Raw genomic sequence first — 26,195 nt, forward strand, 5'->3', positions numbered from 1 at the left:
TGCAGAATTTAATCTTTCACTGAAAAATTGTTGCCAGCCCCTGTGCTGTTGAGTAGCCCCGTGAACGTGAATCAAATGTAGAATGAGACAGTGTTGTCTTTGTGTCTGCTCATAGCTTTATCAAGCAGCATCAGAGTAAAATTAACAGATTTCTGGGCAACTGCAAGGAATTAGCTAGGGTCTGTTGCCATTGAGTCCTGTCTACTGGAAGCCAAAAGGATATTGAGGGCAAGGTTAAAAGCCTCTTCCTTTGCAAGGAACCAGCTAAAGGTTGCTTCCATTAATACTCTATCCACCTCAGGTCTGGAGCTACCCCTTTGCCCTTTGTCTCCTAGATATTATTTCATAGGGAATAGGGCCATCAGTGGCTATTAGCCCCGATGGGCAGGGATGGTGTCACTAGTCTCTGTTTGCAAATGGGCAATGGGGATGGATCACTTGATGATTCTCTGGTCTGTTCATTCCCTCTGGTGCACCTGAAGACAGGATACTGGGCTAGATGGACCTTTAGTCTGACCCAGTATGGCCGTTCTTATGTTCATAAAGTGGAGGAAAATATTTTATTCTCTCTATACCCAGGTATTTTTCCCAGGTTTCCTCTGAAGACAGGCTCACCAAAGAGAGATTTGGAGGAAGATACTTATCATTTCACCTCCTAATTTTCTTTTTAAAGGGGCCCTCTCTTTTGTTTTTATTTCCCTCTCTACCACTTTGCCACCAAAGAAGAGGCAAGAAGGGAAAGAAGGGAGGGAGGTGTTGTAAACAAATTTTTCACCTTGTCTTTACTGTCACTGCAAGTGGGCCAAATAATGGAAGAAGTAAATGTGTTTTTCCCTTCAGCCCCCTCTGTGATCACCTTTAGCTGAATCTGTTTTAGGAGTACTTAAATTAGAGGAACACAAATTTGGGGATGGATTCTCTCCTCCTCTGTGACACTAGTATGCTGCATTGGCATCAGAAAAGGACTGGCAGAGCCCAGGATCAGGTCTGGAGAGAATTCACCCTGGCACAATCTTTGTGAAAGGCAGCAAAAGGCCCTGCAGTAGGGGTGGGCTTAATTGTTGGAGGAGGTGGGTCTGCAATAACAGAGAGCCATAATTTAGGCAGCCCTTTAAGGCTGTCTGTTATGCCAGAGGCATCTCTGGCCTCTGCATTAGTCAAGAATTGGGAGGGCATGAGGGTGACGTATAGGCACATCAAGCCCTTTCCTCTTCACTTGGGCTTTGAGTTTTTTATTGTGCCTAACTGTGATGTAGAACACATGGAAAACCCTATTAAATCTGCAAATAATTCATATTTTCTGTATTGTGGATTTTTCTGTTAGAGTTTACATTTTTTAGTCTTATTGGCTGCAGTCCTCCTTTAAATATACTGAAAGTGCACCATGTTCCCCTAAGTAAATCCTTTTTTCCCCAAAACTACATTGTACTGCAAAAATCAGAAGATGAGTGAGACCTGAAAATGAAGCAACTACAATCTGAGTATCAGAAAAAACTTGGATTTTCTGATATCTCTAAAATAACTCCTAGCTGACTTGTCTCACAGAAAATTACATATCATCTGAATCAGTAATATTCCTACTAAGCTTTGTTTGTTTAAACTAGCTTTTTTTTTTTTTTACTGTGATAACACACATTTTTACTGCCTTAGATTAATAATAATAAAAAAGAGATCCAATTTCTTGTAGGTAAAGAACTGAAATTCCTAATGAGTTCTTGCATCTTTGAATAAAAATAGCTTGTGTTGCCTATATTTTCCTGATATCTTTCCATGGTTTATTTTTTTTTATACCTACATGTGTAAATTTACACCTTGTTTGATATATTAGCTAAAAGAAACTCATTTTTCACTTAGTTGTTTCTGTCCTTAGTCCACTTTTGTGGACTAACGAAAACTGTCCACAGACATAGATTACTTTTCAAATTCTCCACTCCATCCCGACATTATTGTAATGCCTAGAATGCTCCTTGTCCTCCTCAGGACCAACAAGAAAGTTGTATGCTCCTTCCTCAGAGAAATGCCAGCATTGTCACACAAGTGTACATTGGTACCTCTGTAAACAACACCTTCCAAGGAGCTGTCAACCATGTAGAGCAGGGGTGTCAAACGTATGGCCCGCGGGCTGGATCTGGCCCACGGAACAGTTTCACCTGGGCCATGGACTTCTCAGGAATCTTCTGGCTTGACTACACTGTGGGGGGCGTGATTTGTAGAACTCCCCCCTGTAAAGCCTTTTGATGTGCACTGATGTAGTCCTTTAGTGCATGCGGGGGAGTTAGAAGGCAACATACTAGTGTGCTCTACAGATTATACCCTGGTAATCCAGACTCTGGGGCTGTGTAGACAAGCCCTTCATTTCTTTATTAGGATGACTGTGGTTGACTCATTATGGTCCCCTCCTATTTGGATGAGGGTGGGTTCAAATCACAATGAAAATTATTTTGTACTTAAAGACCAACCAGGACTGCTAAGCAGCAATCCAGAAAAACACATATAGAAACTCTTGGTCACAAATAAGAGGTTTCAGAGAAGCATAAATCTCATAAAAGCTGGCATGTGTCTGTGGGAGGGGAAATGGCACTGAAGAGCGGTTACCTGCTGGCTGGAGAATAGATACCCCAACCTGGAAAGTTGAAGAAAAGGAAACTGCAAACAACTCAAAGGGTGAATGCCTTTTGCAGCTGATAGACCAGCAGACTCCCCTTTAAATTAAAGAAAAGAAGCGGGGAGATACTCTTCTCTTCCTTCCTTTCTTTATTCAGCAAGTGACAAGTGGCCATTTATCTAAGGGCTTGTCTACACTGGCACTTTACAATGCTGCAACTTTCTCGCTCTGGGGTATGAAAAAACACCCCCCTGCCCCCCGCCCCCGAGCACTGCAAGTATCAGCACTGTAATATGCCACTATAGACAGTGCACCAGTGCTGGGAGCTACTCATGGAGGTGGTTTTTTTAGAGCGCTGGGAGAGCTTTCTCCCAGTGCTGTGCCGCAACTACACAAGCCATGTTAAAGCGCTGCCGTGGCAGCGCTTTAATGTTGCCAGTGTAGACAAGCGATAAGAAGAGAAAGATAGATCAAGAGTGTTCTGCATTTCAAGAGAAATGTAGGATTGTCTATTTATTGTGGACTTTTATGGAAAGCCCGTGTGCTTGGTTTGTAAACAAGTTAGCTGTGGTAAAATAATACAACATTCAAAGATACTATCAAGCAATCCATGATGAGAAATATAATAACACAGGAAAGTTGCACAAAGATAAATACAGTACTCTGAAATAGCACAGTTGTTGAAAAAGCAGCAATCAGTGTTTACTAATGTTCATCATGTAAATTATGCTGCAGTTCAGGCGACTGATTTCTATTTTAATAACTTTTGCTGAATGTGGCCCATGCCAAGTGGCAGGGTATCAGATCAGGTCTGCTGTATGAAATGAAAAGGAGTACTTGTGGCACCTTAGAGACTAACCAATTTATTTGAGCATGAGCTTTCGTGAGCTACAGCTCACTTCATCGGATGCATGCCGTGGAAACTGCAGCAGACTTTATTTATACACAGAGAATATGAAAAAATACAAAATACCGAGGTATTTTTTCATATTCTCTGTGTATAAATAAAGTCTGCTGCAGTTTCCACGGCATGCATCCGATGAAGTGAGCTGTAGCTCACGAAAGCTCATGCTCAAATAAATTGGTTAGTCTCTAAGGTGCCACAAGTACTCCTTTTCTTTTTGCGAATACAGACTAACACGGCTGTTACTCTGAAACCTGTATGAAATGAGTTTGATGCCGCTCCTGTAGAGGATTGTGAGTGCTTATGTATTCTGTATTATATGATGGAATACACCTCACCACAAGAGACAAGCTTCCTGCAATACAAAACTTGGGTCCAAATAAATCTTTCTCCTCCCATCCCTTCCCCTCTGCACAACCAGCTTCCTTGGTGCCAGGGGAAAGGAACAATGATGAGCTCATCTGTCTTGGACTGGAAGCATATTATAACTGTGGTCCTGCCAGATAAGCTTTAGGTTTCTTCCTTCGGGATATTGAAAATTCAAGGCAACTGGACTGAAAATGACACTATGGAATTATTCAATTTGAAGGTGTTTAGACTTCAGTATGCTTCAGATACTATTAACATAGGAAGATAATTTAAAGGAAGATCTGATGACTAGATGTCAGTAGCCTATAATAGAGAAGGGTTGCAGGGAGAGAGATTGATTGGGCCCTTACACGAAGTATTCATATGGAAATTCAACATACCGGAGGAGAATCTGGTCTGTATTGTGAAATTCCAAATATCTCATGTGGGCCTGTTATCCCTGCAGAAGAATTCCCCGGAGAAACTGACCTTCAGTTTGGAAGTCTTCAGTTACATTCCGGCAATCATGGGACAATAGTCAATACAATTTTCCTTTGCCAGCAACTGTAAGCTTCCGTCTTACTGAAACAGTACATGCTGTTCTTCAAGGAAAGCAGTGGCAATTGAGGCCCTTTATATATTGTGGTTTGTTTTATGCATTTCCCTACCATAATCTAGGTAGTAAAATCATCACAAAACTAATCCAGACTCTCTACAGGTGTTTTTCTGTTTATTAACTCTTCTAACACCACAACAGAAAGAAGCTCTCTGGCATTGCCCCTTTTTGTCATGCTTAATGATTTTCCTGGAGCAACATCACGTATGACTCATTTTGATTAGCGAGGTCAAAACACTATTAATCAAATCTCCCCCCCTCCCCCAATTGAACTACCTGGGAATATAGACTCAGCGCTGATAACATCTCCCAAAGGTTTCCCATCAGAGTTACTAGTTCACAGCCTGTGGATCACTAATATCTGAGTTCTTGGTCCCAGTAAATGTTCGTTTTATTTTGTGATTTGACTTTCTATTAAAAAAATAGTTAGCTGGCACTGTATATTAACAAAATAAAATAAAAAGTATTTACCAAAACAAAAAACAAAGCCAAGGGCAGCTTTTCATATCTTGCAGTACTAACTCAGTCCTTTCACTGTGTTGGAGCATGATGTATAACCCAAAGGGTTCTAGCAAAGTAAATACCTACTTTAAAAGAATTGGGACCTAGATAACTGTTGTATCCAATGAGAAAAATCTCAATTGCTCTCATTCATAGACTACATAGAATAGTGCTGTTCTTTTTTTTCTTGAAATGTTTGGAGGATTCCTTGGCCCTTCTCTTTATCCCAGAACTGTCCCCTCCTCTCCCTTTCAGTAGCCACAGTGACCATATTTTCAAGTGTGGATGAGGACTTTCTTTGTAAGCCATCAGTTTCATTCCTTAACTATCAAAGGAAGCACTTGTAGAACAGCATGAGAAACCCCCTCTTCTCCCAAGACCTGAGCAAGGTACCTTTGCTGGCAAAGGTAAGGAGAGACCAGAACTAGAATTCCAAACTGGGTTCCCTACATGGCAGAGCACAACACTATAACTTGGCAACTGGCTCCTATAGAACCATTCTGGCTCACTGTTAGAATGATTTTATTACTACTAAACCATTAGCGGACTATTTAGGTAGGAAACCCTTTGTGGTAGGGGCTATGTCTTACTCTGTGTGTGGACAACATCAAGCAAAATAGAAACTCCCTCTCAGCTGGGGTTTTTAGGTTTGACTATAAATAATAGCATAAATCCTAATCCTTTGTATTTTGTGAAACTGATATAAGAGAGATTCTCTGCCTTTTAGATTTCTATTTCCTGTTGATATTTTATCCCTACTTGTTGTGCTGTTTTGTTTATTACTTAGATTATTTCTTCTTAAAAGCGATACAGGTGGTATCAGTTTTATTTCTGTATAGTAACCAGATTTAATAAGTCTATCAAGAATGCTTAGTTTGAAAATTATGTCCAAGAAAAGGTGGGCAGGAAACTGCTCATCTGAGTAGAATGAGATATGGCGACGTTTGTCTCTGCTACTTGTAGGAAATATTCTTATTTTTAAATCTGCTTTTATGATGTGAGAGAGAGACAGACAATATGCATTAGAAAACCTTGATTTTTTTTTCCTCAGAAAACTGTGGATGAAATAGAATGTAGTGTTACTTATAGAGAAGAGTGCTGTTAAGCATACATGAGCTCCCATGAAAAGAAAAGTTATGGTTATTATTAAAATCTCTGAATTCAGTCCAGGTGAACAATGACCAAAAGTTCATAGAGTTAGATGAATGTTAGGTGGACTGGGTGAATAACTTGGCAATCTCAGTCCAGTTATTAATAATTCATGGCAGAGGGGGATAGGCACAGGAAATTCCGCCCTGACCTTTGTTTTAGCAGATGTCGGAGTCTGTGTGTTGGGATACTTTCTTACTATGTGTGATCGCTCTAGTTTAGGATTATGGCACATAGAGAGGTATTGTGGGAAAGTTTGTATAGCTACTGCTCATTTTATACTTTGGGGATAAAGAGAACTCTCTAGGGCTGTCAGCACCTTTCACAAACACTAAATGGACTTAAAACAAAACAAGTTGTCCCTTGAAAGCTGTTGACTGAAGATCACTTATAATCTATTCTTCCATACTACTGCATAGTTCTTCTTCCACCTGTTCTTCCTGCACCAAGTTAGTGGCTTGGAAGAGCATAGTGCGGTGGTCTTCTAAAATGAGTTTTTCTGCTTCTGAATCTTAGGAGTTAAAATTTGGATTATGTCTGATATGAAAATAAAACTCATTATGATCTGCTGCAGTAACATATAAAATCCCTAAAGCGGGGTGGATAAAAATCCGTGATTTAAAAATAAAATAAAAAAAATCAGGTTTTTTTCCCTCAAAAAGCATTTTATCAAAAAAATCCGATTTGAATAAAAGAAATCCATCTAAAGATGGTTTTAATTAAGATACATTATAGCTCAAAGATATCTCCTCATGGAATAGGGATTATAAATTCTAATTCTATAGTATGAGACCATATATTCATGTTATGTTCAAGAAAAGTTTTGTAAATGAGTTCCAATAGTTCATGGATTAGGGACCCAATTTTATGGGGTTCCGCAGGCTTCTGTATAGATTATTTGGGTTAATCTTTCTATCTACCCAATGGGACTCAGTGCTTAGTCTGGAAGATACCATCAGAGATGCTTAGTTTTGCAGTTCTCAAACTGTGATTTGTGTCTCCAGAGGGAACATGCTTCTTAACAGCAAAAAATGTTTTTAAATAAATAAATAAAATATAGATGTGAGAAATAACAGATCTCAACCCTATTGTCCCTCTGCAAATTTATGTACACAGAGTCAATCCCTTACCTCTCTCTAAAAGTGCAAACTTTCAAAAAGTTCAATGAATAGAAGATTGTTGGGGGTGGAATAGATCTGGATAAGGAGAAGAAGTCTGGAGATAAATGTGAGACGCGAGGGACATATCCTTGTTTTGTTAAAATATTATGTTCGCTGTTGAAGAAAAAAATTCAGAATACTTAACGTTGTTGTTTTAGTTAAATATCTGTCTGGTGATGGTGTCCTCCTAATACAGAATGGCAAGAAAATCCTCCAAATATTAATGATTAACCGGTTGAATTGGAGATAGTTCAACCTCCCGATGACTTCATAAATATCTGCTTCAATTACCTTTGGTAAATGAAATAACCAATCAATCATTCATTTTCTGATATAGCTGTAAAACTATTCTGAAAAGTTTTCAAACTAAATCACTGTTTAAAAATGTATAGTGTGTACCTTCTAAAAATGAAATCTACATCTATCTCTGAGTTGTGAAGAATAGATATTAAGGTTATAGCAACCAACAAGAATGCCCTTTTATGTAGAAAACCATAATTAAATAGAGTCTTCCTGATTAGTGGTTTAAATCATGATTAAATCAATTTGATTTAAATAAAATCCACCCTACCCTAAAGTGTATGGAAATCAGCATATACTGATATTTTCTCTGTTAAAGATTTTAAGCAGCTATCTGCAGATGGACCTGATGCTCCTATAGATAATGGCCCCAGGTATGCTCTAGGAATTATTTGGGGGGATGTTCTATGGCCTTTATTATACAGGAGGCCAGACTAGTTGACCATAGTGGTCCCTTTTGGCCATGGAATCTAAGAAAATTCTGTGGTGCCCCCTAAAATAGTTTCAATATATTAATATGTGTCAGTCTACTGATCAACTTGGATTGTACTGTTTTTAAAACTCTGCCTGAAAGTAGAACTCAAGTGTGCAGAGTCAATATTGACATTTTTAAAGGGACATTGTGAGAGGTACTATAACTTAGTTTCTGTTACGTATTTTCTGTGGTATGCATGTGATTCTCTAAAGAAATGTTTTAGATCTGGTATATAGTGTAGGATAAGCAGAAGTGAGCTGGATCTTTCATTTGTAAGCTTGACAAAAATGTAAGTGTGTTTCTCGAGTCAGGAAGATTCAGAGCTTGGGAAAAGGAAGCCTCACCTTGGTAGATGGCACTTTCATTTTTAAGGGTAGAAAAATGTTGGAAGCTACATCAGTCTCATCATAGAATACCAGGGTTGGAAGGGACCTCAGGAGGTCATCTAGTCCAACCCCCTGCTCAAAGCAGGACCAATCCCCAATTTTTGCCCCAGATCCCAAATGGCCCCCTCAAGGATTGAACTCACAACCCTGGGTTTAGCAGGCCAATGCTCAAACCACTGATCTATCCGTCCCCACATCGCTTTACCTGTGAGCAAAGCTTCAGTAAAGACATGGATGTTAAGAGAACAGATATGTGTTTAGTCTTTGTGTGTATGCTTGGTGGTGGAGGATCTTGGTGGTGGATTCTCTTATTTCATCTTTTAAAGGTGGGAAAAACGTCAGGGACCAGCCATCAGGCTGTAACTACATGTGTTGGGAACCAGCTGAACTAACCTTCCTGAGAGGCATGTGCTATCATGGAAAGGTCACAGGAAGCAGAATTCCTTAGGGAGTGAATGATTCTGCATGAAGTTCTTGTTTCTAAAGGTTTTTAATCCTTAAATGGCTTTTTAACTTAGAGTGGAACTTAGTCAAAATAATTTTTAATCACTGGGGAATTCTTGTGTGTCTGATCGTTGGGCACAACTGAACCAGTTTGGAGGTGCCACACAGTAAATGAAAGCTCATAATGTGAAGATGACAGAGATGGTTTTTCTTCTTTCAAAACTGGTCAGATGGTGACCAACTACCCAAGGTCATGTGCGTTTCTTACCAAGAAGTCTATTTCTTGCCTGAGCAGAAGTTTCCTTTGCCAAGTCATAGATGGTGGCAGGGGGAGTTTTTTGTTAATTCCCTCATTTCTTTATTTCCTTTAGCCAGAAACAGAAGGAATTTTGATTTTTTTTCTTCAAAATTTTGAAACCAAGAAGAACTAGTTTTTAGTCAATGCTGAGGAGGTGGAAAGGTGCAGCATCAAAAACAGAACCCCCCCCCCCCTTAACATTCTGGATAGTGAAATGCAGAAACATGTCCCAAGGGACCGAATAACCACAACTTGGTCATGATTTATCAATGACTCTGTGCCATATGACTGGCCCTTGTTAGGCACAAAGATGAGTGAAAGGAAGTGACAATCAATCACCAGTAATCCGGTCTGTCTAGCTGAGTGGTAAAAAGAGATGGGTGTGGGAATGATGAATGCTCTGGACGAATTAACCAGGTATTCCAGGGTTAAGAAAAGATGCATTTTCCCCATAACAAAAAGGGGAAAACATTGTCTACGGGCAGCACTTTTCTCTTCTCTTTGTGAGACACTTGTGCCAAAGAGATGAGCAACAATGCCAGCAAATCCCAACTGCTGGTGCCACAGATTAATTTTGTAATTCTTTACTGCTCAAAGGTGACTTTCTCCTGAGACTACCTCATGCCTTTAGGGCTCATGGGGAGTGTGCTCCTAGCACTGGCTCTGTTTTACATAGCTTGCAAGTAATCAATTCCAAGCCATCCTTCCATGCATACAACCTAAACTCCCAGGAGAATCTTTTTTAATTCTGTAGTCCTCCACTATTGGTTAGAATTAGTCCACCTATTGCCAGTGGTTGGGTGAGATTGGTACTCACAAAGAAAAGGGTTAACGCTTTTTTCTTATGAACTGTATTTAAAAGGACAAAATTTCAAGAGCCAAAAATATACATGGCAATTCTAAAAAGTAAATAAGGCAAGGGATCAGATTTTGTTGAGTTGCAGTGGTGTCCATGCAGAAAAATGTCAGTGGAATTACTCTGGATTGATAGCGTGGCCCCATGGTTTCTGGTCCAAAGAGCTCACAGTCCGATGCACTATAAAATGGCACACTAGGCCACAGTTTAGGTTTGGGAGCATGTAGAGATGGCCCTGGTGAGAATAATAGGGTAGGAAGGACTTGCAGAAGAATTTAATACAAATAAGCTCCTACATTTTAAATTATTCTAATGTCCAATTTAACATGCCTAAAATTGAAATCATATTTAAAAAATACACAACATTGTTTAGAGCAAACATATATCAGCACCTTTGTGTTGGTTCCATTCACAAATAAACAGCATTTCAGTACTTATAATACCTTATGAAGAAGAGGATTTTTTTAAAAAAAGTTACAAAATATCAACATTGCTTGGAGTAGTGTGGCTCTGTCCCTTATGAAATGGGGGGCCATACGGGGGAAAGTACACACCCTGCCACCAAAAGTTTCTATGTGGCATGCAGCAGTTGATTGATGAGCAGGCTTCTGCTGCTGCCTGTGTTGTGTAATGATCTGCAGATGCTGCCGTTGACTTACGTTAGCTCTTTTTGTTCAGAATCACAGTGGGAACTGGGCCTTATGTAATGCTGATTGTCAAACTCTCCGTTCCAGCACTGTCACATTAGTACGGAAGGATTAGCTGTCCTCCTTTTCTTTCCCCCACCCCCTCTTACACATTCTTATTGTTTTCACCTCTCCAGGCAAGAGCCAGTTTTAGGCTGGTTTGGTGTCATGCTGTCTTTTTGAATGGTCCATGTACCTAAAGATAATAAGGGGCTGGGTCCTGAATTTCTTCAAAATATGGCATGTTGTTTTTTCTCTAGCCTCTGCTCCCTACAAATCATGTTGGCCAACAGCAGTGAGAACCCTTGCAACTTATAACTGATTGGGGATGAGACCAGATTCTTTTCAACAGTGTCTGGTGGGAGTTTGCCTTCCTTCCTCAGAATAGTGGGTGAATGTGAGCATAAGTTCCATTCCCAAATTCAAATGCATTCCCAAATTCAAATTGATTATAGCCTCAAATCATCCCATTCCTGTGGTTTCCTTTTCTATAGGCAGAACTTTACAATAAAGCAACATAAGGTTCAACTCAAAACTTCTTCCTGGGCTTAGCTGTTCCAATGGCACCTATTTCAGGACTGCTTAACAACATCCTGGATTCTTGTAGTGAGCCGTTCCCACTTTGCATGGGGTAGTGAGCCACCTGCCTGTGGGCTTGTCTACGCTTGCAAGTTTTGTCACCAAAAACTGGCTTTTGGTGACAAAACAGCGATAGCGTACCCACTGCAAGGTCACTTTTTTTGGGGGGGGAAAAAAAGCCTAGTTTTGGCGACAAAAATCTTCCACTCCTGTGAGAGACTTTTGTATTTTCCCTTCCCTTTATTGTCGACAAACAGCCAGTGTAGACATCACAGTTTTTAAATTTTTTTTTATTGGCCTCCAGAATGTATCTCACAATTTCCATGCTGCCGCTCTGGTCAGCGGTTTGAACTCCTCTGCCCTGCAGCCAACCTGCCCCTCCTCCTTGCAGCCCCGGGAATTTTAAATTTCATTTCCTGCTTGCTGGCTTCCCAGAGGAGCTTCCCAGGTGAGCATGGCTGGCTATTGCACCAAACGCGCTCCTGCTTGGACTGCTGATCTGATCACTATATGGGGAGAGGAGTCTGTTCAGTTGCAGCTGTGAGTGACCCGTAGGAATTGGGGGACACATGGGTAAATTTCTCGAGGCGTATGCAAAAAGGGCTATGATCGGGATACGCAGCAGTGCAGAGCGAAGATAAAGGAGCTGAGGCAGGTGTACCCATAAGGTGCGGGAGGCGAACCATCGCTCCGGTGGTGCACCTAAGACCTGCCACTTCTCTAAGGAGATGAATGCTATCCTCAGTGGTGACCCCACCTCCATCGTTGATTGCCCCGTGGATACTTCGCATGCAGCTGAAAGGGGGGTAACCCGGAGGTTGAAATTGTGGATGAAGATGTAGAGCTAGAAGAGGATGTGATGCTCCCAGCAGGGTCGCCAGGTGGGGCAGGCAGCCAGGAACTTTTCTCCACTCCAGAAGTGCTCAACAGGGAGCAGGAAGCAGATGAGACTCCGGGAAAATTGCTGTGGCTTGTGTAGGGAATCAAAAAGTGGGAGGCAGGTAGTGTTTTCAGAGAGCTGGACATAGCCCTGTGTAGCTAATCTGCATGGTCAAGCAGGGTGTCGATGGAGGTACTTGTTAATCCTCTGCTGCAGATTCCAAGGGATTGTAGCCTTGTTAGTTCCCCCATTGTAGGAAACTGTGCCATGCCATTTAACAATCACTGGAGCTGGGACCAAAGTGGCACATAGCTGAGCTGCATATAGACTGGGGTGAAAGCCGCAAGCATTCAGCAGCTGAGCCCTGGTTTCTCTGGTCACCCTCAGCAGCGAGATCTCAGCCAGCAGGTTGGCCGCCTGTGAAAAAGTGTGGGATAATTTTAGAATGAGTTCCCTGCAAGCTGTGACCTTTTGTCCGTACCCACAACTGCCTTGCCCCCCACTCCCGAAACTCACCATGATTGGGGTGTTCGTGGAGCTGTGTGCCTGCCTAGAGTCTCAGAGAGAAAGTGATTTCTACTAGGAAAATGGAACGCAGCAATCCCTCTTCTGTTCAGCACAGACATCATGCACCCCCACGGACCAGCTGCAGCAGATAAGAAAAAAACCTAGGGGCAGCAAAGAAGACATGTTCTGTGAGGTTCTACGGTGCAATGAGAGACAGACCAGGGAACAGAAAGAGTGCTGGGAACCCAAAAAGCAGGACAGAAAAGAGTGCTGTTTTTGTTAGGCAAGTGACAGAGCAGATGATAAAAATTATGGAGGATCAGACAGAGATGCTCAAGTCTTTTTGATACAGCTGCAGACTGAGCAGATCCGAGTTTGAGCACCCCTGCAGCGGATGCACAATTCTTTGCCAACCCCACCCCCCTCTATGCCCACACATTGCTTTTCACTTCACTCCTTAGTTTCCCCATCACTCCACCCCCTCTCACAGCTTGCACAATGATAGCTGGAGCTAGACACAGTTGTGAGGTTTTACCATTTTTTACAATAAATAAAGGCTAAGGTATTCAATGGTACAGCGTTTTTATTCTGTGTTCTACAAAAGCAATCAATTCACTCTCGGGAACAGGCTTCTAAAGCATTGTGTTGCTTGAGTCTTGGGGCCCAAAATCGTACATGGATGCAATAGGGAAGCAACTCCAAAGCAGACATGTTACTGCCCCTCATTGTCAAAGTGGTTCCTCGAAACCTCTCTGATGTTAGTAGCAGCCCTCTGATAGGGCTTCTCTGACAGCCCTAGCATATGGCTATTCAAACTGTGCAGCCAAGCGCTCTGCTTCAGTGCACCACACCTGAGCAAACATTTCACCCTTAGATTCGCACAGATTATGCAAAGTGCAGCATGCGGCTATGACCACGGGAATATTATCCTTGGTAAGGTCTAGCCTGCCATTTAAACACCTCCAGCTAGCTTTCAAACGGCCAAAGGCACATTCGACTACCATGTGGCACCTGCTCAGCCTTTTGTTAAAACGCTCCTTGCTGCTGTCCAGGTGCCCTGTGTAAGGTTTCATGAGCCAGGGCTGTAAGGGGTAAGCCGGATCTCCCAGGATTACTATGGGCATTTCCACATCCCCCACTGTGAACTTGTGGTCTGGAAAGAAAGTCCCCGCCTGCAGCTTTTTGTACAGGCCACTGTTCCTGAAGATGCGTGCGTCATGCACCTTTCCAGACCAGCCTTCAGTGATGTCCTTGAAATGCCCCTGGTGATCCACAAACACCTGCAACCCCATGGAGAAGTATCCCTTCCTACTGATGTATTCAGAGGCAAGGTGGTCTGGCTAAAATTGGAATGTGTGTGCCATCAATCGCCCCACCGCAGTTAGGGAAACCTATCTCTGCAAAGCCATCCGCTATTTCATGCACGTTTCCCAGACTCATGGTCCTGTGCAGCAGGATGCGATTTATTGCCCTGCACACTTGGAGTAATACCGCCCCAACAGTGGACTTTCCTACTCCAAATTGATTTGCAGCTGACCCGGTAGCAGTCTGGATTTGCCAGCTTCCACACAGCGATTGCAAGATGCTTCTCTGCCAGAAGGACAGCTCTCAATCTGGTGTCCTTGCGCCGCAGGTCGGAGGACAGCTCAGCACGTAGCTCCATGACAGTTGCTTTATGCATCCTAAAGTTCTGTACCCACTGGTCGTCATCCCATGCCTGCATGACAATTCAATCCCACCAATCAGTGTTTGTTTCCCTAGCCCAAAAGTGATGGTCTACTGTATGCAGCTGCTCTGTGAATCCACAAAGCACTGATAAGTTGCTGCCATCCATATCACACTCAGGTGCTTGCGATTCATCCTCTGCTAACTTTGCGAGTAACTCTGTGAGTAACTGTGCTGCCATGTGCGATGTCCTCATGACAGCTAACAGCGCGTAGGAGAGAAGTGTGGGATCCATCCTCTCTCACTGCAGATGCTGGCGAGCACTACAAAAGAATGACAGTTGGAAAAGTGGCGCAAAATGGGGCAGGACACAAAGCAGTGCATGATGGTACACTTTGCACATCCCAGGATGTGCCACGCTCAGTTTCCGCATTCCCACAACACCAAGCGACGGATGGTGTTGCCAGGCACTGTGGGATACATACCCACAGTCCATTGCTATCACTGTCGACAAAGGTGGACACGATCTGTTGACAGAGGGAGCAAATGTATATACGCTTTGGCAACTTTGCTTTTGTTGATTTTCTCCCCCCCCCCCACCCCTTTGGCGACATTGGTTTCATTGAAAAAGCTTGCCAGTGTAGACAAGCCCTTTGTGAGTAACATAAACCAGTAAACCATTTCTCAGCAGAATAAACACCTGCTTCCGGAGTGGCGTGTTCCACATACACACTGTCAGCCTATTACAGTCTGTTTTCTTCAACCAACAATGTACCATTTTGGTGTATAGATGCCCTTTTAACATAGAGCTTGTTTCCGGTTGTGAATGTGGTGGCAGATGGGTCTCACCTAAGGACTGTCAATGTCAATGCTAAGGATAGGGGCTGCCCAACTTCTTCATAGTGTGGACCACATTTTCAGAGAGACGGTTGTGGAAACCTCCCCTCCCATTTGTAATTATGCAGACCCATTCTTTTCCCATTTGCTGTATTAGCAAGTATATCAATTACTTCCAGAGAAAGTTAATAGTGATTAATATGATGGGTTAGGTTTTAATGTGTACTTAGCTGCTTCTGATGTAATTAAATAGGTGGAAATAAGAAGAGCCAGCATCATGTGAGCAACCATCTCTTCACAGACCTCCAGCGTGTGCTCTGTGCACCACCAGTTATTCATAAGGCACTGGTGAAGAACTGTTGCTTTAGGTTCATAGTAGTCTGATACAGCAAACTGAGTCCATCCCATTTGTGAGTACAGCAGAAGGATCTGATTTAAATCAGGATTTTTATATACAATATTACAACTTTAATTTTTCCTAAAGAAAAGTTACATCTCATTGGTTTGTGATAGAGTCAAAGCATTTTGACTCATGTATTTGCTTTATTTAGAAATACAGACTACCTGTTAGGTGAATGCTGTTTGAAAACACGCTTGTGCCTTTTTTGAACAAATACTTGTCTTTATTTTACACAACAGCATATAATGACTGACTATATATAATTTGTGGTGATGTTAATATATTGTGTAAGGTAAACTGTGAGAATTAAATAAAACCATTAGTCCTGACATTTTGTACTTATTGCGTTTTTAAATTCAACAGCAGAATGTTCATTGCATTGTCACTTTTGAAATTATACAGACGTTACCAATATATTTTTTCCCCATGAGCAACTTTAATGAATGACAACTTAGGCTTGAATAAAGACTGGTAGTGGATGGGTCATTACACAAAGTAAAACTATTTCTCCATGTTTATTCCCTCCCCACTCCCCCCACGCTGTTCCTCAGACGTTCTTGTCAACTGCTGTACCTGGCCCACCTTGATTATCACTACAAAAGGTCCGTCTTACACTCTCCTTACAGTGTGTATGGTAACGCCCATTGATTCATGTTCTCTGTGTATATAAATCTCCCCACTGTATTTTCCACTGTATGCATCCGATGAAGTGAGCTGTATGCTCAAATAAATTTTAGTCTCTAAGGTGCCACAAGTCCTCCTTTTTTTTAATGAATGACTTCTTCTCTAATGATCTATTTGTATGTTTTGCATGTGCCATTAGATACTGGATGCTATTTATTTATATAGTGCCAAATGTAAGTCTTTTTACAGCCTGAAGGCCAAAACTGGAATATTCATGCCCAAAATAATCCCCTCACACCCCACGCTCAACTGATTACAATAACTGACTAGTGATATAGTAAAGATTAAACTTAACGATTTCTGCAGAAATGCCATGGAATTAGAGCTGAGTGAAATTTTTTTGCTTGCCCAAATATTCAGTTTCAGGATGACTGAAACTATTCATGAATTTGGGTTGAATTTGGAAAATAGTTTTAATTGAATAAAAAAGGGGGAAATTTTTTTTAAGTCAAAATGGTTCATTTTGACATTTTGTTTTGAAATGAGCTGTCTCATTTAGAAAACATAAATTCAGATCGACCTGAATTAATTTTTTTTTTTGGACAAGAAATTGAAGAAAAAATCAGTTTTGATTAAAAATGAAACATTTTTTCCAGATTTTTTTGGTTCAACCACTGAACCAAAAAATTATTTGTTCAGTTCTAATTGGAATTACCTCTTTCACCCTAATTTCTGTTTACACAAATGTCTTTGCTCCAAAATTGCATCATACCAGTCTATAATTTTCCTTCCCAGCATGCGCTGGTAGTTTGGAATATTTGGGGCTATAGAATTTCCCAGGGTTCTTGACACTTTGTTTATAGCCAGACATTACAACAACCAAGTCAAAATCTCTTACGAAACAGGCATTAAGGGACAAATCTTCCATAAATCCAAATAATGGTCTTGGCTCAAGTGAGATCAGGGAATGGAATCTTCTTTCCCCATTTTACATTGCAACTGCTAGTGCTGCCTCAGGGCTGCAGGGTTGAACCTACATCCTCTGCAAGTATTTAGATGGTAGATGTCTGCAGTTGTGGCTCCACATCCAAATCCCCCCTGCATGATCTGCATGTGGTAGGGAGAGTCCCTGGGAAGCACAGATGCTTTAGTATTCTGGCTATCCCTTATGGAGTGAAGTCCTTCCCACCTCTGACTGGGTGGACGGGATTTGATCCTGCCCTAAAAAGAGTGAGTTTTAGAGAACACCAGGGTTCCTTCTATAGTTCAGGCTGTAACCTTTCTTCATTGGATACAATTAACTTAGGCTTGAATAGAGACTGGGAGTGGCTAAGTCATTATGCAAGGTAACCTATTTCCCCTTGTTTTCATAACCACCCCCCCCACCCCCTTCCTCAGATGTTCTTGTTAAACCCTGGATTTGTGCTGGAAATGGCCCACCTTGATTATCATACACATTGTAAGGAGAGTGATCACTTTACATAAGCTATTACCAGCAGGAGAGTGGAGTGGGGGGAGAGAGAACCTTTTGTAGTGATAAACACCCATTTTTTCATGATTTGTGTGTATAAAAACATCTCCTGTATTTTCCACAGTATACATCCGATGAAGTGAGCTGTAGCTCATGAAAGCTTATGCTCAAATAAATTGGTTAGTCTCTAAGGTGCCACAAGTACTCCTTTCTTTATCCATGTTTCATTAAATGTATCATGTTTGTTTCATTAAATAAGTTGTTTGGACATGGACCACATGTGAGTGAGTCCTGTGATGGAAATTGCAGAGAGATGATGTGCACAGCATACAGTTTCAGTGACTGTCACGGTATTTGTTGCTTCACTTAAAGGCCCAGCTCCTGAGGACAAGTGACAAGTTAAGAATCCCTGCTCTCATTTAAAAAAAGAAAAAAGTGAGTTTCTCGCTCTCAAGAGTGTGGAGAAAATCTTGGAAAGGACAGTGAATTATGGATCTTAGTGTACAAAGGGTTGAGATTTAAAAAAAAAAAAAATCTAATCTTTAAACACGTATTCATGCTTTGGAAGCACCTAAATCCCTAATCCAGGATTGGGCCTCTCTTGTGCTAACACACAGTAAGAGACACTCATTACCCTAAGAAGTTTACACTTTAAAATATTCTACCTTTAAAAAACAAACCAACCCCACAACGGACCACCCCCCCTAAAAAACTACTTTTATCTTACCTGAAGGGTGGGTATAGTGCCTGATAGAGGGTGTCTTGGATATTATTTTGATATTCAGTTGGTGCAGGCTTTGACTCTCTGAACAGTGGTAAACATGAAAGCTCCTCTCTCTTTATTGTGTGAGCAAATGGAATGTTTTGGAATTTCCTCACTTACTAGTGCCTCCTGCCCCCTTTACTCAGCAGCCTCCCAATTTCTTGAAATTTGTCCAGGATCACAGGCTTTTTATATAATCCTGTGATGTAGAGGACTTGTTTACATATGCTGGTGCTGTTGGCCCTCTTCCTGTTCTCCCTGCATACAACCAGGATGCCATCTTTCCTTGTGTTTCTTTCCATTCTAGGGCTAGGAGGTTCACAGATTGATTGATTTAATGTGGGAGAGCTGGAAAGTCCAGAGGAATAGTAACTTTGGTCAGTTGAAGATGATCTGTTTATCTCTTGCAAAGTGCCCTGCCAGCAGTGATTAAATGTGTGTGAGAGGTTGGAATAACCCTGCTGTAAAACAATAGAGGCAAATGCAATCTGGATATGTTATGTAATTCCCTTTCAAGAAGGCTTGGAACTGGGTCATATCTGTGTGAGAAATAAAGGTAGGCTGGTGTCTGTGTAATTCGTACCTGCCTGTTCAGTGTTCAGGTTGCGTATCCCAGTTTTTTCAGGCAAGCTAGGAGCTCTCCAGAGAAACAGAGCTTATGCAATTGAAAATTATTAGGGGAGCTGCCAAGATCTTGGGTGGAGGTGGGGCAGGAGGGATGTCTACATGATAATATGAACGGAAGAGTTTATCATATTTTTATTACACTGGAATCCTTTAGAAAGCTTCTGTTTTACCCCTGCATATCACGCAAACTGCGGAATAGTTTGTTAGATTAAGATGCACTTGCTACTGATTTCAAAGTACCTTAATAAGTTGTGATTCAAAAAAAAACAACCAAAAACCAAAAACGGGATGAGAACCTGATAAACCTTTACATATGTAAACGGCCTTTATAAAGAGGATGTGATCAATTGTTCTGCATGTTTACTGAAGGTAGGACAAAGATCTAATAGGCTTAATCTGCAGGAAAGGAAATTTAGGTTAGATATTAGGAAAAACTTTCTAGCTATAAGGGTGGTTAAACTCTGGAATAGGCTTCCAAGGGAGATTGTGGATCTGCTTCACTGGAGGTTTTTAAGAACAGGTTGGACAAAGGTATCAGGGATGGTCTAGGTTTGCTTGATCCTGCCTCAGCACACATGGATGGACTAGGTGACCTCTTGAAATCCCTTTCTTCGCAGCATTTCTGTGATTCTATGATGCACGGCAAATGAAGGTGTGACCATTGCATGGGTGGGCATACCCATAATAGTTATAATCTAGCCAGCATGAGTAACAATAGCAGTGTAGATGTGGTGGCATGCACTTCAACACAGGCTAGCAAAGAACAAGTCCAGTACATACTCTGGTTGATAGCCTGTTCTGAAATCCATGCCATCATGTCTACACTGCTGCTGTGACCCGTGCAAGCTAGACTAAAGTTATTAGAGGTGTGCGTACACATGATACAATCACATCTTCACTTGCAATGTAGACATACACCAAGTGATCCTCTTCTCCTCCCCACCCCCCACCCCAAAAAAAAAAAATCCAGGGAGACCACAGTTCTAATTTTTCTGTGAATTATACAGGCAACACCAGCAGCTTCACAATTACAGGTCTGAAAGCAACCTGACTATTTAAGCTAAAACAAAATAGAAATATATTTTTAGACCTGTGCATCAGTTGGAAGGTATGTTTTTTGTTGCTACAGGTGCAAATAAATTGCTGCTCTGAAATAAACATCAGAATTTAGCACAGCACTTACTGTCAAGAAAAACTTTTTACAGTAGACTGGTTTAGGCTTCCTCCATTGCTCCCTCTTTTTTTTTCTCAGTAGCTGCTGTGGTCATTTATGGGTGATCTAGAGCAGTGTTTCTCAAGCTTTTTGATACCAGGGACTGGCTAGCTGCCTTCCTAAACTGTGCCAGGGAGGTCTCGGGGACGAGCATCAGTCTATGGACCAGTCGTAGAGAAACACTGATCCTAGAGCATGGAGCAAATAGTAGTGAGTCTGGGGATCTGTGGACAGATCCTTAGCTGGAGTGAATTGCCATGGGTCCATTTAAGTCAGCTGAGATTTGTGTTGTATCTGCCTTCTGCTGGACTCCAACAACCAACCTATCCTGTTTAGTCCACTTAAACAGCTGTTGAACTGTAAGAACTTTTGGTTGCTTCCACCAAAGACTAGAATTGAACCTGTAATCCAGTGATGAAAGGCTCCGTATCACAATACCAATCCCCTGAGCCATCGTCTTACCTTGATTTCATTTTCTTTTGTTCTCTTGCTTTCCCTTCGTGTCTTGCCGACGCATTCTCACTGTTACTCTTGTCTCGGTCTGATTACTTTAACTGGAATAATTTTAACAGACTTAGCTGTTAGATTTGTATTTTTTCAGGCCTTATTTTACAGGGTTGTGAGGTGTTTCTTAACTTCCAGGATATCCAGCCTATAGTGCACTGTGTTAATACAAATAATATACCAGAAAATAAAAGTTCTGCATATTTTATGAAAAGTTTATGTAGATATTGAAAGCTTGCCTACAGGCCTATTTTAACTGCTTGGAAAAGCGTTTTAGAGACTCATGTCCTTTTAAAATGTGTATTTCAATTCCCAAATACATTGCTGCTTAAATCTTCAGTGGCATCGGTGCTAGGGGAAAAAGCAGATGATTGGCAATGCATGAAGAAAAGGGAAAAGGTTTGATAAGGCACATGTAGGGTCATGCTGGTTATGTTGAATGGTGATCTTTCAAGGGTCAAGTTTGAACACATCGTGAGCTTTTTTCCAAGGATGGATTCGTTATCTACCATTATCTTCATTTTCTCTCCTTTGACACTTTGCTTTCCACCCACCCTATCCAATACTAAGATTCCCTAACCCTGTACAGCTGTCATATGACACTGTTCTCCTTGAAACACAGCTGAGACACTTCCAGACAGAAAGATCTGTCATGAAATCCATGCTGGGGCAATAGGTGGTCTGAGCTGACAAACCTGTGCTTTCATGATCACCTTGGTCTTTATTTCCAGTTTACTTTCTCATTCTATACAGAGGCTCCGACTGTGACAAACTGAGATGGGACTAGGTGAGAGTTTCTCTACAGCCCAGCATTCGTGTCCCATTCCCTACAGGAAGTAGCTGTAACCTGTCTTTTTTGGGCTGATGTATTGTTATCCCCTCCTGAGCTTTTATTCTTCTCCTTGCCTTCCTTTAAAAGGGATGGTTCAACCAATGGATCCTGGGCCCTTGTCACAGTCTTTCTTCGTGTTGTATTAAGGGAAGGTTGTCTTTGCCTATAAGATACACAGACCACTGTGAAAAGTTGAAGGCACTCAGATTAATAGGCTGCAGTATAAAATCCCATGGTACATAAAGTCTGTATGTGAAACTGAATTGCTGGACCATGAAGAGGTGTCAAATGATCATCTCAATCCACTTTCTGTTTCCTGGAAGTGACTTTTTCAGCTGGCATTTTGAACCTAAGCTTCAGACACACAGCAACATCTGAAATCAAATTGAAAGGTTACCTTTGTCTTTAATAGTTGTACATTTGGATTGTAGTATCTTGGAATTTTTTTAGGTGTTTGCATAATTTTTTATATAAAATATGAATATTTTAGCAGCAGCTTGTTATGCCAGTATTCACAAGAGGATTCTCCTGGCCTGCATGTACTAAGAATAACAAGCAAGATGTTCTGGCTTGAGTGATTAGTTGTTACATGTCAGTTGAGCCTCTGATTCTGGTTCCAGAGTTCTGAGCCTCCATCATCTTGGTACATTGCTGGTGAGCATAGTGTTTCTGCTATCTACAGATGACTTTGCCTGTGTTGTGAGGACTTCCTTTTAGAAGTTGAGAGCTAATTTTGTTTCGTATTTATTCACTCTGGGTCACGGGAGGAAGCACATGTGAAAAGTTCATTGGGGGTAGATCAGGGGCACAGTGTGGAGGTCTTTCATATCATACTTTGGCTAATACATTTAATTCCCTGGGTGTCTAGTCAGGTTTTCAAACCTTATATGTAAGTGGATGGGTATGATTTGGGTGTGTGGCAGGGAGAGGGTCAAATTGATTATATAAATTAGCTCACAAAAGCTTATGCTCAAATAAATTGGTTAGTCTCTAAGGTGCCACAAGTACTCCTTTTCTTTTTGTGTGGTATAGAGTGACTGAAAATATAGAGGAAGAGGTAGAGAACACACTGTAGGGAGAGAAAAAAGGACGGGGAAAAGGAAACCTACACAGAAGAGGAATCCACAGAGAAAGTAGACAGCATTACCACTGCTGTAGGAAAGAATAGGTGGAGTGAAGCCAGCAAGGGGAAGAAAGCTTACAAAAGTAAGAGAGATTAGTAATTAAAAATAATAATAATTAATAAAGAGGAATAACGGTACACAATAAGCAGTGCACACATGTTTTATTTGCATTCTGCAGGTTTTGGCCTTGGTGCATAGGTTCTGTCACGGTAGCACAGACATCTTTCACTATGGCTTCTTTGCTTAATTTTTGAGTATTGGCTAAATTTTTCAAGCCCTGGCAATAACTCATGCAAGATCTGTGAATAGATTGGGTGCGGGTTACTGCCTTCCTCATCTCCTCTTTAACGATTGTGTCCATGATTCTCTCTTCTGAGAGGATTCTGATGTCCATGATAAATATTAACTGTAGTTATGGGACCACACAAACTTGTCATGGGTTGCACTTGGAAGGCTTTTATATCTGAAATTCTGCATGACTGAGTTTTTCTTGAATGGATTTTTTCTTCCTACTCCTGCAGGGCTGCCTTGCAATAGACCATGAGCAGGTAATGCACAAGGAGCACCACTGGGAATCATGTCGGACGAGTCAATCTCAGGGAGTGATCCAGACCTGGACCCGGACTTGGAGCAGGAGGATATGGAAGAGGAGGAGGAGGAAGATGAAGAGGCAATGGAGGAGGACAATGACGGGGATGACGAGGAAGACTTACTCGATGAGAATGGTGAGTGATTGAGGTTGTGAGAACACACAAACACTTTACCATGCATAATCACTGGAACTGCTAATTCTCAACGTATGGCTTTGGGGAGCCCCATGGAAATGAAATCTCAATAGAGAGGGGAGAAAACAAACCTCCATTATGGGTTTTGCTGAGCATTTCAAGTGTAGAGACTGTTCATGCGTCAAACGTTTCCCAAAGAAAAATGTATACTGTTTGAACTATTGAATGAATCCCTCTTTGGTGTTCTGTCTTCACCCTTCCTGGATGTCTGGGATTATTTCTGATTGCAGTGGCTGGAATTCCGCTTCATTTGTTTGTGGGTGGTACTGTTCTCTTATTAATATTGACAGAGAGTCACTTGTTTTCTGCCTCTGAGAAAGGATATGGATTAATCATATTTCAAAAATTTGCTGTTCAGGGTGAACTACTGATAAGAAATGAAACCTAGAGTACTGTAACAGATGCAGTTGTGAGTATTGGCATTCAGATGCCGTTCTCCAAGGCTTCTGGTTATATCTGTATTTAAACCTGGGTTTGGAAAATCTTCGTTTAGTACTGGTGGAATGAGATAATAGAACAGCTATGCTGTCCATCTAGTGATTCTGGCTCTGATCTAATATAGTTCTGTATTTTTAAGTCTCTAAGAGAAACTGTCATAGGACTCCTGCTTTAGTTTGACTTTGTGTTGAAGAAGTGTAACTTACAGCAGTGGGGCCTGTGATTAGAGCAGGGGACTGAAAATAAGGACTTCAAAGTATATTCATGGATGTGTCACTGTGGCTGATTCTGTGTGATCTTGAGCCTGTCTTTAATCTTTCCAGATCTCAGTTTTCTAATCTGTAACATTATGATACTTTGCTGTACATATTTGTAGTCTTAATTCAGGTTTGTAAGGAACTTTGATATTCTTGAATCCTTATTAAAGAAATGCCTAACACTATTAAAAGGACACAGTTGGGTCAACTTTGCCCCATAACTTAAGTTTTTTAAAAATAAACCTCAGACCAATATATTTTAAAACGTATTTATTAAAATTCCAATGGAAAAGTGTGGGTTTTTTTTAAAATAAACATTCCTCTTCATCTGTTTTGCAACTCCTAAATTGCAGCATTGTGAAGATGGTGCGTGAAATTGACTTGAAACTGAGTACCCTATTTTCATTGTCTAGTTTGAGGGAAATGGAAGAAGTACATAACATAAATAGAGAAAAACTAAGTAGACTTCCAAAATAATTTGTTTTGTCAACCTCATGTGTTATCTGTAAAGCAAATAAGGAGACCAAAAATGTGAACTCGTGCTCCTCTCTGCTTCTGTGAGCGTAGGGGTGCTTGTGCCAAAACCCAGAGAGCCCAGCTTTTGGAAAGTGGGGAGGGGGCAGCGTAGTATTATCTTGAGAAATTTCCCTCTCTTTGTTGTGAATACACTATGCATTCTTACTTGAGACAGGCTCCACCAACAGTGGGCTGCTAAGGGACAGCTCCTTCAGGGGGGATCAGTGGGTTCTGTAGGCTGAACCCCCTGTTACATATGTGGGGTTGGGAGATAGGGCAAATCCCATGATTCGGTTAAAAAAATGAAGACGAGTGAAAATTTGCTGAGTCTAGTCCTCTATGTGACAGTTACCCAGGTAGGTGGGCATGGGACCCTGACTTAATCTGATAGCATCCTATAAATTGGGCTTGTTACTGTCTGAGTAGAATCCTAAATGAGGGATAGAGGAGGAATGCAATAGCCTCTGTAATTGTTATATGAAGTGTAGGTGTAACTGTGTCAATCCCAGGATATTAGAGAAACCAGGTAGGTGAGGTGGTAATATCTTTTATTGGACAAACTTCTGCTGGTGAGAGAGACAAGCTTTCAATCTTACACAGAAGAGCTCTGTGTAAAATAAAAGATATTGCCTCACCCGTCTTGTCTCTGTAATGGTTAGCCCATCAAACATCCCATTTAATCAGGGAATATTTGTGTCTAAGGCAAGAAAGGGCCTTATTGCTGAAAAAAGGTGCTGTTGGTGAGGGGAAAAATATAATTTTACTTGCATTTTTTCTGTAGTGCTGGAAGATAGATGTTAGTCTGTTGCCTTCTACTTTTGACCTATGCTGAATTCCTTTCAGTTCTGGAAGGACTGTCTTTAAACTGCCACTGTGATTCCAAGGAGGAAAGATGGATGACTTCCAATCTCTTCAACCCCTAACAGAGAACCCCTGTTCTAGTGGGGGTGGCTGTTTCAAGAGGAAAGGGGGTAAATCATTTTTGCTACTTCCCAGAAGATTTAAGAATAATGATTTAACAGCATTTCATGTGGGTGGGTGAATGTTAAGGGAAAAGAGATCCCAGGGTCGATGGATTTTTTTTTTCTTCCTCCTCCTTCTGGGCAGCATAAGACACTGCAGCTGCTCCTTGGGGAACACTGTTTTTATTAGATGATTCCATCTGCTATCGTACAGGAGCATAACAAACTTTATTGCTCCTTGCATTCTGCCTCAGATCTTTGATGCAAGCAGTCTGAACAGTTCAGCCCTTTTTGGTGTGTGACTGGAAACTGGGAGGTGAGGCAGGGAAAAAGTGGAGCCTGTCATAATAAAACTGGCATGGAAAGGAGGCTCTTCTGTTTATGGAGGTGGGGATGAAACAAAAGGAAGGACTTGCCTCTAGCCCAGGAGCATTTTGAAATTGATCAGGAGGGTTTGTATTTTTAAGCCCTGCTGTGTCTCTG

General features: G+C 41.3%; 1 protein-coding gene and 1 long non-coding RNA gene across 5 annotated transcripts in view; one reads left to right on the plus strand and one right to left on the minus strand.

The window, feature by feature from the left end:
• The window catches only part of RAD54L2 (RAD54 like 2), a 93,639-nt gene that overhangs the window by 12,355 nt on the left and 55,089 nt on the right, over positions 1 to 26,195 (plus strand). For 3 of the 4 annotated variants that reach the window (XM_073352534.1, XM_073352539.1, XM_073352536.1), the window contains exon 2: positions 23,276 to 23,479. In XM_073352534.1, coding sequence (XP_073208635.1) covers positions 23,332 to 23,479 — 148 coding nt within the window. In that variant the 5' untranslated portion in view covers positions 23,276 to 23,331. Of the gene's footprint in view, positions 1 to 22,304; positions 22,837 to 23,275; positions 23,480 to 26,195 lie in introns of those variants that run through there. The other variant, XM_073352535.1, reaches the window with a different exon arrangement.
• Positions 11,517 to 18,553, minus strand: LOC140914518 (uncharacterized). Its single transcript, XR_012159886.1, has 3 exons — positions 18,419 to 18,553; positions 12,704 to 12,855; positions 11,517 to 12,604 (listed from the first exon to the last, which is right to left on the minus strand). It is a non-coding gene; the product is annotated as an uncharacterized lncRNA (long non-coding RNA).

This window comes from Lepidochelys kempii, chromosome 7 (genome assembly GCF_965140265.1).
Source record: "Lepidochelys kempii isolate rLepKem1 chromosome 7, rLepKem1.hap2, whole genome shotgun sequence".
Classification (NCBI taxonomy): Eukaryota; Metazoa; Chordata; order Testudines; family Cheloniidae; genus Lepidochelys; species Lepidochelys kempii.